This window comes from Myotis nattereri (genome assembly GCF_964212035.1).
Source record: "Myotis nattereri genome assembly, chromosome: 5".
NCBI lineage: Eukaryota > Metazoa > Chordata > Mammalia > Chiroptera > Vespertilionidae > Myotis > Myotis nattereri.
In genome coordinates this window covers 18,056,843-18,069,693 of record NC_138080.1, presented here as the reverse complement: position 1 = coordinate 18,069,693, position 12,851 = coordinate 18,056,843, and the positions used below count along the sequence as shown (strand labels likewise).

General features: G+C 43.8%; 1 protein-coding gene across 1 annotated transcript in view; it reads left to right on the top strand.

Annotated features, from left to right (window-relative positions):
• GATAD2A (GATA zinc finger domain containing 2A) overlaps positions 1-12,851 on the top strand; it is a 108,124-nt gene that overhangs the window by 36,506 nt on the left and 58,767 nt on the right. Inside the window, exon 2 of the mRNA XM_081091536.1 lies at positions 8,916-9,003. Coding sequence (XP_080947662.1) covers positions 8,989-9,003 — 15 coding nt within the window. The 5' untranslated portion in view covers positions 8,916-8,988. The remainder of the gene's footprint in view (positions 1-8,915; positions 9,004-12,851) is intronic.

Below are 12,851 nucleotides of genomic sequence, written 5' to 3'. Positions count from 1 at the left end.
TATTTCTCAATTACAGTTGACGTTCACTATTATTATTGTTTTTATTGATTTTTTTTGTTTTAGAGAGAGAGAGGGAGGAAGGGAGAGGAATAGATAGAAACAGAGAGAAATATCATCAATCAGTTTCCTCTTGTACGCCCCCTACTGGGGATCAAGCCCACAACCCTGGACATGTGCCCTGACTGAGAATTGAACCAGTGACTCCTTGGGTCAACACTCAACAGCTGAGCCACACTGGTTAGGTGACATCCATTATTATTTTGTACTAGAGGCCTGGTGCACAAATTTGTTCACAGGTGGGTTCTGGCCACCCACCTGGGTTGGAGGCCAATCAGGTTGGGCTGGTTGGGGGGCGGGTGCAGGAGGTGGCCACTGCAGTGTGCGTCATCCATTGTTGTGGTAGCATGGTTTTTATATACAGTGGGGCCTTGACTTAGGAGTTTAATTCGTTCTGTGATGGAGCTCGTAACTCAAATTACTCGTATGTCAAATCTTTTTTTTTTTTTTTTATTGCTTAAAGTATTACAAAGGGTATTACATATGTGTCCTTTTTTTCCCCCCGCCCTTGACAATCCCCTGACCTCCCCTACCCCCCAATGTCTTATGTCCATTGGTTATGCCTATATGCATGCATACAAGTCCTTTGTATGTCAAATCTTAAAGTGAACGAGTGAGACACGTGATGCTGGGCTGATGTTGTGGCGTTCACTGTGACGTTCGCTGTGCCAACTAGCAGTGGGTATCTGAAGCTGGCTCATAACCCGAATTTTAGCTCGCACCTCAAAGCAAAAAATCGCCGAGAGACAGCTCGTATCTCGAAAAACTCGTTAGTCAGGACACTCGTAAGTCAAGACCCCACTGTATATAGATTAGTTTTAAGTGTACTGTGTAGTGGTTAGACATTAATATAAGAAGTGATTCCCCTGATAAGTCTGTATTTACCCGGCACCATATAGCTATTACAATATTATTGACTATATAGTCAATCTTAATATAATGGACTAATTCGAGCAAGGGTGAGTGTCCATTAAAGCTGAAAGTTCGTTATATAATAAAGTAGATTTTCTGAATTCTTATGTTAAAAAATTGACAAATTAGTTAAGTTTACCTATTTTTACTTATGTAATCACATCTGTGTAATTAAAATTATGTATGAAAAGTTTAATTTCACAGAAAAGTTTTCTATACGTATTACAGTAATTTTAAATTTATACTGAAATAGCTCTAGTAAATGCATGCATTCACCAGTTACCATGAGTAAACAAATGCACACGGCTGGGGCGTGGCTTAATGTTACTTGGAATTTGGACTGGCAGGCATTAAAACTGCTGCAGCCCTGGCCAGTTTGGCTCAGTGGATGGAGCATCAGCCTGTGGGCTGAGGGTCCTGGGTTCAGTTCTGGCCTGGGGCGTGTGCCCGGGTTGTGGGCTTGGTCCCTAGGGGGATGCGTGCGGGAGGCAGCCGATCAGTGATTCTCTCGTCATGTTTTTCTCTCTCTCCCTCTCCCTTCCTCTCTGAGATCAATGGAGATAGGTTAAAAACAAACAAACAAAAAAACTGCTGCAGAAAGTCAGGCCACTGGACAGCAGAAGCAATTACCGTGTGAGATGTGGTGTGATTATGTGCTAATCATTTGCTGCACATTGTTTGTGAGTAGTGATTCTTGGATTTAAATATGTAGACTACAGTTGTAGATATGTAATATTTATGTGAGTGAAATTACTACAGTTTTTTCTAACATATGGCCCATCCGCTAAAATTTGTTAAAAATAACAGTGAGTTTAAAAACAACAACAAAATAACCTGTTAATTTAATTATAAGCAAATCTTGGTTAAAAGCATTTTAAAATTAACAGGGTGTTTATTTTCACATATGACATATGGACTGGAAATTTTGTTCATTAAGTCTGGAGTCTGTTAAATAGAGGTCCGAAAAATTGAGGTTTACCGTATTCCCTATGCTGTACTCTATATCCCCATGACTATTTTGTAACTGCCAATTGTATTTCTTACTCCCTTCCCCTTTTTCACCTAGCCCCTCACTCCCCTACTTCCTGTCTGGCAACCATCAGTTTGTTCTCTGTATCTCAGTCTATTTCTATTTTGTATGTTTGTCTGTGTGTGTGTGTGTGTGTGTGTGTGTGTATACATACATATATGTTCGATTTCAGAGAGTTAGGGAGAGGGTTAGAGCGATAGAAACATCAATGATGAGAGAGAATCATTGATCGGCTGCCTCCTGCATACCCCACAATCCAGGCATGTGCCCTGACAGGAAATCAAACTGTGACCTCCTGGGCTGTGTTCTTGCCTGTCTTCATGTTGCTTGTTCCTGAATAGAGTTTATATTGTTACGTGTTTACTCAAGTCCATGGTGGAAACAGTGATTGGGTATTTATAACTCAGGGATGATTCCATTTCCCTATTTTCTCCTGTGTGTCTTGTTGGGCATTGGATAAGGAGATGAGTGAGAACCTATTCTCGTGAGGAGCATTTGGGGATGCTTGATGCCAGATGTCAAATTTCAGCTGTGCCAAGCGATGGGGCTTTAGTCCTTTGGGATGGAAGGGTTGATGGGGTAAGAACTGGTCAGGCAGGGTGGGCCTGAATAACAGGTGCTTGTGTCTGAGGGATGAGTGGGAGGGCCTTCCCAGTGGTGGGAACAACATGTGCAAAGGTCTGGTGGTAGAGGCAGGCAGATGTGGGTGTGAAGAATTGAGACAAGGAGCATGGGGTATGTCTGTGTGTGGATGTGTATACATACAAATGTGTGTGCCAGATGACTTCCATAGGGTCATCTGGGCCTAAAGCACGCCGAGCCTTAACATCCATGGTGAGATGTTGCTAGCATTGGGGTTTTTTTGTTTGTTTGTTTTTTTTTTACAGAGAGGAAGGGAGAGAGATAGAGAGCTAGAAACATCGATCAGCTGCCTCCTGCACACCTCCCACTGGGGATGTGCCCGCAACCTAGGCACATGCCCTTGACCGGAACCGAACCTGGGACCCTTCAGTCCGCAGGCCGACGCTCTATCCACTGAGCCAAACTGGTTTCGGCAGCATTGGGGTTTTTAAGGGACTTTAGGAATGGCCTCATTGGCGCAGTGCAGGGAATGGACCATCTCTCTCTCAGTGAGATTGTGGTTACTGTGGCTGAGGGAGGACAGGCAGGGGCAAACCAGGGCCCTGGAAAGCACATACTGGCTGTTACCTCAGTGGACACCTTAGCTTGACAGTGAAGACAGGCCAACTCTGTTGCCAAGGATGGGCTTGTGTGGCCTTGCTGTTGGCTCCGTGGCCCTCATGGGACTGGTTCTTCGCATTTAGTGTGCCAAGTCATGCTCTCTTCTGCTCTGCAGGTTAATAAGTCTCCATCCCAGGGGGAGAGTAGGTACTGCTTTGTCCTCTGGGGCCAACATGGAGCCAGCGCACTTCCTTCTTATGCCTCTGTCCTTTTTGTTTCAGGCATGCCACTGTGGCTGGGTCACCTCTGTTCCTTTAATACTTGGCACAGCCTGTCAGGACTGCAGGAAGTCAATATTTTTGGCTTTTGGGGTTGTGCTGTCTCTGTTGCTCCTATTCAGCTCTACTTTGTAGGACAGTGGTTCTCAACCTTCTGGCCCTTTAAATACAGTTCCTCATGTTGTGACCCAACCATAAAATTATTTTCGTTGCTACTTCATAACTGTAATGTTGCTACTGCTATAAATCGTAATGTAAATATCTGATATGCAGGATGGTCTTAGGCGACCCCTCTGAAAGGGTCGTTCGACCGCCAAAGGGGTCGCGACCCACAGGTTGAGAACCACTGTTGTAGGAGAAGCAGCTGTAGGTAGTGCACATTTGGGTGGGCATGGTTGTGTCTCAGGAAACCCGTTTACCACATCAGGCCCAGACAGTAGTTTGCTGATCCCAGATGAGAAAACTGAATTGTTGGCTCAAGTGAATCTTGACATGCTGCACAATTGCTCTGCTTCAGTTTCTTCCTTTCTGATAGGGCCGGCCAGGGAGTTCCCTTCCTAATAGTTTGGCAGTGCATTTGTTGCTAAGACTGTTGACAGAGAGAGTCTATGTAACCCTTGTCTTTCAGGAGCACTTGGATTGCATGGAAAAAGTGGACTTTGTGGACCTATAAATGGGAGAAGGTGGAATATATTATTGGGTTTCACCTCGGAGTTTTTTTGCCTAATGTCATGTTCCCAAGACTGGATTTGAGCCCGGGTGGTGGTAAATACTTGGTTGTAGATAGTTAAAGAATTTTAGGATAGCACAAGTGTTTGGTTAGTGCAGGATACCAGAAGTGTGCAGTTTTCATAAGGGCTGGGCCTCTGGCAGGGATGATGGGCCCTCTGTGGCTGCCTTGGAGAGCCCAGGCTTCCTAGTCAGGTGCCCATGGCCCCAGAGACCAGTCCCTGCACTGGGCTGGCCATGGGTGCTGCAACCTGAGCGTCTCCTTGGAACTGGAGCTCCCTAGCCAGCAGCAGTCAGTGTCTGGCTGGGGCTCCTCCCCTCAAGTCAAAAGGGAGCTGACTTTACTTGCCTGAGCTCCAGAGGATGAAAGGGTTATGAAGGACTTCTCTTGCCCAAAGCAGTGACTTGATTTCATGTAAATCACCATGGCTGCCCTCTCACCAAGTGTGATCTCTCTCAAACTGGGAAATCATTGTGTTGGGGTTGTGTCTCAGAGTTGGTGTGTGTGTGTGTAAGTGGAGTACCCAGGTGCAGGGTCAAAGCCAAACCATAATGATTTATCAGGGGAACAGAAGAGCCTCTTATGAGTTGGTAATTATGTACTTAAGGGTTACTTGATACTGTTTTAAATGTATGGGTTGGAAATAAAAACTGAAAGCTCTCTAAACCCATCTAGTGTGGGTAGATGGCAAAACAGTTTAAATGTTGTATCAGCGAAAAGCGATTATATTTTGTTTTAGAGAAATGCTCCCAAATCTCATGGTGCTAAGTGGTCTCTGCTTGGTTTCAGCTCCTTTTCAACTTTCACACTAATTGTATCTGAGAGCTTCTGCTCCTCAGATTGGTTCCTTCTTCAATGTTAAACCATCCCTGTTCATTCATTCCATAAATATATATCGGGCACCTGGTATGTGTTTCTGACACTGTCTTAGGTGCTTGGAATAAAACAGATAGCAGACATCCCCTTCCTTGTGGCATTTATGTTTGTTTTTTTTTAATATATTTTTTATTGATTTTTTACAGAGAGGAAGGGAGAGAGATAGAGAGTTAGAAACATCGATGAGAGAGAAACATCGATCAGCTGCCTCCTGCACATCTCCTACTGGGGATATGCCCGCAACCAAGGTACATGCCCTTGACCGGAATCGAACCTGGGACCTTTCAGTCCGCAGGCCAACGCTCTATCCACTGAGCCAAACCGGTTTCGGCGGCATTTATGTTTTTGTCGGGTGAGAAAGTCTATAAACACAATAGCTGCCTGTGTGGAGCTTGCAGAGAGGCCAGGGCTGTGGGAGAGCAGCAGGTGGGCTTCTGAGAGGGAGACATTTGAGTATCAACTTGGGGTCAGCCATTGGGAGGGGGATGTGATCAAAACAGAGGGAACAGCTAATACAAATGCTCTGGCAACTATTGTTAGAACAGGCTGTATACAGGCATTTCTGAGAAGTTTCGTGAATATGGACTAGGCATTTGTTGACATTTAGGGATTTTTATATGGCATTTCATATATATATTTCAGAAGGGAAGGGAGAGGGAGAGAGAGAGAAACATCAATAATGAGAAAGAATAATTGATCGGCTGCCTCTTGCAGGCCCCTCACTGGAGATGGAACCTGCAATCTGGGCATCTGCCCTGACTGGGAATTGAACCGTGACCTCCTGGTTCATAGATCGATGCTCAACCACTGAGCCACACCAGCTGGGCCATGGTAGTTATATTTTCAGAGGTCCTTTTTAATTTAGGTTGCAAACTGAAGAATTAATTGTTAAAATGATAAAGTGTCTGGGATTTTATTTAAAACATAAAAAGACCTCCAGGTGGGAGGGTGCCTGGTGTATTGGAGTCATGGCCAGGGAGCCAGCAAGGATGGAGCAGGATAAACAACCGGCCAGTGGGTAGGCCTCAAAATATAGGAGAGACTCGAGCTTCATTCTTTTATTATTAAAAAAAACCACCACTTTTTAAAATTGATTTTTAGAGAGTGAGGAAGGGAGAGAAAGATAGAAACATGAGTGAGAGAGAACATCCGTTGGCTGCCTCCTACACGCCTCCCTACTGGGGATTGAGCTCGAACCCTAGCATGTACTGGGAATGGGAATCGAGCCTGTGACCTCTTGGTGTGTGGGTTGATGCTCAACCACTGAGCCATACTGTCTGGACTCAAGCTTCATTCTAAGTGAATGCAGGACCTTCAAAGGGTTTCAAGCTGAGGATTGAAAGCATGGGGTCTAGTTTGCTGGCCTCCATTATAGCAGAAAGGATGGTGTGGCCAGTGGAGGTGTGAGAACTGGTTGGACCCCAGGTATGTTTGATGACAGAATCAACAGGATTTCCAGATGTACTGGATAGTGGGATAGTCAGATTAAGATGGCAATTCCACATTTTAATCTGAGCAGCTAGTAGACTGTGGATGTGCCATGAGCTAAGATGGGGAAAGCCATGGTGGAGCATGGTGACCTTAAAACTTCTTGCATATTGCACTCTACCCATGATGCAATGTGTGTGTTGTAATAACAGATTGTTAAGATAACTTTCCTCACCTTGGCCAGTGTGGCTCAGTAGGTTGAACACTGCCCCATGCACCAAAAGGTTGCTGGTTCAATTCCTGGTCAGGACACATGCCAGGTTGCAGGCTCAATCCCTGATGGGGGGGGTGTACAAGAGACAGCCGATTTATGTTTCACTCTCACATTAATGTTTCTCTCTCTCTGCCCTGCCCCCCCCCTAAAAAAATCAATTAAAAAAAGAAAAAAGATGACCTACCTTCTTGCCAGTTAACCCTCCAGGAAATGTTGTTCAGTGTCTTATGGTCTCATAGAATAGAATACTTGGATCTTTGTTGAAAAGCAGTTATCCACATGTGCATGGGTATATTCTGGTCACCCATCTACATGTTTGTCTTTATGTCCATATTACAGACTTGTTTATTGTAGCTTTATGGTAGGGTAAGCCCTCCAAATTTGTTCCTCTTTTTCAGTGTTGTTTTCACTATTCCAGGTCCTTGGCATTTTCATATAAATTTTAGAATCAGCTTGTTTTTTCTACAAAAAAGCCTGATGGGAATTTTTTATTGGGACAGCGTTGAATCTGTGGTCCAATTTGGGAGGGAGAGTTGATACCTCTGACCCATGGACAAGACCTATTTATTTAGTTTTTCTTTTATTTTTCTTAAGGATGTATTGTTATAGTTTTCAGTTTGTAGGTCTTGCACATTTTAAAAAATCGAATTTATCCTTAACTATTTCACATTTATGCTGTTGTAAATGGATTTTTAAAAATGCTTTGCATTTATTCGTTGCCATTATGTAGAAATACTGTTAACTTTTAATTTTTATTGATTTCAAAGAGGAAGGGAGAGGGAGGGAGAGATAGAAACATCAATAATGAGAGAGAATCTTTGATCAACTGGGGATTGAGCCTGCAACCCGGGCACTTGCCTGACAGAATTGAACCATGACCTCCTGGTTCATAGGTTGATTCTCAACCACTAAGCAACACTGGCCAGGCAGTACTGTTGACTTTTGTGTATTGACCTTGATCCTGAAGAGAGCAGGTGCCTGGAAAGCCCATGGCCCCTATTTCTGAGGCTTCACCCTCCATAGCAGAGAGGAGCCACTGCTTGGGTGGTATCAGAGAACTAGGATTATCTGTATCCACTGTGTTTCCTGCCCTAGACCTCGCTGAGGAGAACGCTGTGTGCTCCTTGGTGCCCAAATATCACTGATACTTGCTTATTTTACAAGTTCTCCTGTGGGAGTGTTTCTCGCCATCCATGAGCTGTGAATTGCTGTGATCTCAGTTTAAAAATAAAGGTTTCATATCAGAGCAAGCATTCTTTGGGCACAAAGAATGATAACACTCAGCAAGGTAAAACTGACAGCACTGCCCAGGAGTCCAGGATTTGGTTGGTTCACTGTGTTTTAGCCTATGCGCCTGAAGCCCTGAATGTCTGCTGTCTCTGTGATCTCAGGAAAGCTCCCGAATATTTTTTAAACTTAGTTTTCCTGTCTGTAAAACAGGCAGCACCTTCTTCCCTCGGCAGTATTATCTCTGGAGATGATTCCTGGGGTAAAACTGTGAGTTGTCCCTCAAAGGTGAAGCCACCTTCATTTGGGAGGTGAAGTGTGCTTGGCCCCAGACATATTGCACTCTCAACTTCTTGAGAGCAAATCTTGCACTGCTGGAACAGTGGGTAGTTTCTCTGAGGTCTGTGCCAGGGAATACGCACCTGGAGAGGGAGACCTAGGTGACCAAATTCCTGAGTATTGGGCACATCAGATTCTTTTTCTGTAAATGGGTATGATTCTGTAATCTGCCCCTAAAGTTGTCCTGGGGATTCATAGAAATACTGAGATTTTTGACACAGTACCTGGAACTCATTGTTAAACACCTATTAAATGCAGGGTATTACTGTTAATGTCATTACTGTTATAGTCAAACCTTGAGCCGTTTTCTGGGTGTTTGGCACATTGGTGTTTGGCTGTGTACAGTCTCATCTCTATCATATTGTTGAAGACAGCATCTGCCATGCTAGTGTTTATAGGTTAGAGACTGATAGAAATTAATTTCCTCAGCTGCCCCCCTGTGGAAGATGGCTGAGACAGACCTATGGTTGAAATCTAAAATTTCACTATGTAATCACAGGGGTTGGAGGCATTTAAAACTGCCAGAATGTTCTAGAAACTTTCCTTAAAAACTCAGGTTTCTTTCTCTGTCCTTCACTTTAGGTTGGTAAGCACGTTGATGCAAGTTGCCTTTTACATAGCTGCTGCCATGGCCAGCTGGTAGGACCAGAGTCCCATGCCCAGAAGCCAGGTGAGTGCTTGGGTTCTGGTATCTGTGTAATGAAGGCTCTGACTCATTCAGGTCTTTGAACATTTGAAACTGAGTGCTGCCTCAGAAGCTGATGGCCACCTCTTAGAGGAAATGGAAGGAGTCAAGTCCTCCCTACAGGAGTGTGTGATAAGACTATCTCCACGGGGCTACCCAGACCCTGCTGGCCTCCACTTGCTCTCCTCTCATGTCTCAGGGATCACTCATTTGAAAAGCCCTGGCCTAAATAGGATGAGCCGATCCTCTGTGAGGATCAGAGGCCACGGATAATCCTGGCCAGGTGTCCTTGGCCCTCTGGCCATTTCTGTGATTTCCCAATGCTGACCAAAACTGGTAGAATTTTCCCTTAACCATTGTCAGCAGTGCAGGGCCTTGTACTGGTGCTTGGAGCTGGTTGCCCTTATCTTGCTTCATGTCTGTGGGGAAACTGAGCCATGCCTCCACTGCTTAGAGCTGTCAAGTGCAGGCTGTGTCAAGGACTCTCAAGACCCAGCAGGCAGATCCCGCCATCCAGGTGGGATTTTGTCTGTTGCTATCAGGGCCTGGCCAGCAGCGTTTTGACCTAAGGCTGCCTATCTGGAGAAGAATGTAGAATCCAGAGTTATCATAGGACTTGGAGGCAGTGTGGAGACCTCCTGGGTCAGTCAGCTGCTTCCTCCTGGCAGCTGGCAGGTGACTTATCAAGGAGTACATGTCCAAACCTGCATCACAGCTGCTCAGATTGCCTGCTGGGCTGAGTGTGGTATTTGATGAGGGTATAGGGGTCAGTTTTGTTAGGTTTCAGCTCTTATCTACCCATAGCAAGAAAACATGGGCATGGTCAAGTACTTGTGTTAGGAAAACATTTACAGAATATTCTTTTTTTTAATTTAAAATTGCTTTTAGAGAAAGAGAGGAAGGAATGGCGGTGGAGAGAGAGAGAAACATTGATTTGTTGTTCCATTTATTTATGCATTCATTGGTTGATTCTTTTATGTGCCCTGACTGGGAATGGAACCTACAACCTTGGTGTATTGGGACAATGCTCTAACCAACTGAGCTACCTAGCCAAGGCCCAGAGTATTCTAACAAAACCAAATTTTACTGGTGTTTAAAAAGAATTTTTTAAATTGAAATATAATGTTCATACCATACAACTCACCAATTATAGTATATATTTCAGTGATTTTTAATTTTTGGGGTGTATATTCAGGAGTGGTGCAACCATTACCTCTCTCTGATTCCAGACCACTGAAAGAAACCCCGTCCACATTAGCAGTCACTCTCCATTCCCCTCTCCCAGCCACTAACCTGGCAACCACTAATCTACTTGCTGTGTCTATGGATTTGCCTGTGCTGTAGATTTCATATCAACAAAATCATAACATATGACTTTGTGTGTTTGATTTCTCTTACTCTGTGTAATGTTTTTGAGATTCATCCACTTTGTAGCATGAATCTCACCTCATCCATTTTTATGGCTGTGTGATATTTCATTGCAGAGATGGATCACATTTTGTTTACCTATGTTCATCTGGGATAAATTTGGGCTGTTTGCACCTTTTGGTAATTTGTGACTGGCCGATTTGGCTTAGTGGATAGAGCATCGGCCTGCAGACTGAAGGGTCCTGGGTTTGAATCCAGTCAAGGGCATGTACCTCTGTTGCAGGTTCCTTCCCGGCCCAGGCCCTGGTAGGGGTGAGTGCAGAAGGCAACCAATCGGGGTGAGTGCAGAAGGCAACCAATCGATGAGTTTCTCTCACATTGATATTTCTCTGTCTTTCCCTTTCTCTTCCACTCTCTTTAAAAATCAATAGAAAAATATCCTTGGGTGAGGATTAAAAAAAATAAAGAACATTTGTGTATGCAATTTGTGCTGGGTGTTCAGGAATCAAAAATGGGTGTGACTTATAGAAAAACAGACAGTTCACAGAAAGAGTAATGCAGATGGCCCTTAACCAACCAAGGTATGGAAAATACTTAGTTTCTCTGATACTAACAATGGTTGTTGGAGCTTCATCAAAACAACATTTCTGACCTTTTCCCACAGAGGTGGACTCCGTTCTGTTGGTGGGAATCAGACTCCACCATACATTTCTTGGAGGGGGGTTTATAACTCCTCTGAGTGGGAATTGCTTACCCTTTGCTCCAGCAATTCTACCTCTATAAATTTATCCCAACGATACACTGTTAAAAAGAAGGATTGTGGCCCAGCTGGCATGGCTCAGTAGTTGAGCATCCATCTATGAACTAGGAGGTCATGGTTCGATTCCCGTTCAGGGCACATGTCTGGGTTGTGGGCTTGATCCCCAATGCTGGGGCATGCAGGAGGCAGCCAATCAGTGATTCTCTCATCATTGATGCTTCTTTTTTTAAAAAAATTTTTTTTTTAATTTTTTTTTTTTATTATTGCTTGAAGTATTACAAAGAGTATTACATATGTCTCCTTTTTTCCCCCCCGCCCTTGACAATCCCCTGGCCTCCCCTACCCCCCAGTGTCTTATGTCCATTGGTTATGCTTATATGCATGCATACAAGTCCTTTGGTTGATCTCTTACCCACCCCCCTCCTGCCCTCCCACCCTCCCCGGCCTTCCTGCTGTAGTTTGACAGTCTGTTCGAGACAGCTCTGCCTCTGTATCTATTTTTGTTCATAAGTTTATAATGGTCTTTATTATCCAGAAATGAGTGAGATCATGTGGTATTTTTCCTTCATTGACTGGCTTATTTCACTTAGCATAATGCTCTCCAGTTCCATCCATGCTGTTGCAAATGGTAAGAGTTCCTTCTTTTTTACAGCAGCATAGTATTCCATCATGTAGATGTACCACAGTTTTCTAATCCATTCATCTACAGATGGGCACTTAGGCTGTTTCCAGATCTTAGCTATGGCGAATTGTGCTGCTATGAACATAGGGGTGCATATATCCTTTCTGATTGGTGTTTCTGGTTTCCTGGGATATATTCCTAGAAGTGGGATCACAGGGTCAAATGGGAGTTCCATTTGTAGTTTTTTGAGGAAACTCCATACTGTCTTCCATAGTGGCTGCACCAGTCTGCATTCCCACCCGCAGTGCACAAGTGTTCCTTTTTCTCCACATCCCCTCCAGCACTTGTTGTTTGTTGATTTGTTGATGATAGCCAGTCTGACAGGTGTGAGATGGTACCTCATTGTTGTTTTGGTTTGCATCTCTCGGATGATTAGTGACTTTGAGCATGTTTTCATATGTCTCTTGGCTTTCTGAATGTCCTCTTTTGAAAGGTGTCTATTTAGATCCTTTGCCCATTTTTTGATTGGATTGTTTATCTTCCTTTTGTTAAGTTGTGTGAGTTCCCTATAAATTTTGGAGATTAGGCCCTTATCAGATATGACATTGGCAAATATGTTTTCCCACGCAGTGGGTTTTCTTGTTGTTTTGTTGATGGTTTCTTTTGCTGTGCAGAAGCTTTTTATTTTGATGTAGTCCCATTTGTTTATTTTCTCTTTAGTTTCCAATGCCCTAGGAGCTGTATCGGTGAAGAAATTGCTTTGACATATGTCTGAGATTTTGTTGCCTTTGGATTCTTCTAGTATCTGTATGGTTTCCCGTCGTATATTTAAGTCCTTTATCCATTTTGAGTTTATTTTTGTGTATGGTGTAAGTTGGTGGTCCAGTTTCATTTTCTTGCATGTATCTGTCCAATTTTCCCAACACCATTTATTGAAGAGACTATCTTGACTCCATTGTATGTTCTTTGCCTCCTTTGTCAAATATTAATTGAGCGTATTGGTTGGGGCTGATTTCTGGGCTCTCTATTCTATTCCATTGATCTATATGTCTGTTCTTGTGCCAGTACCAGGCAGTTTTGAGA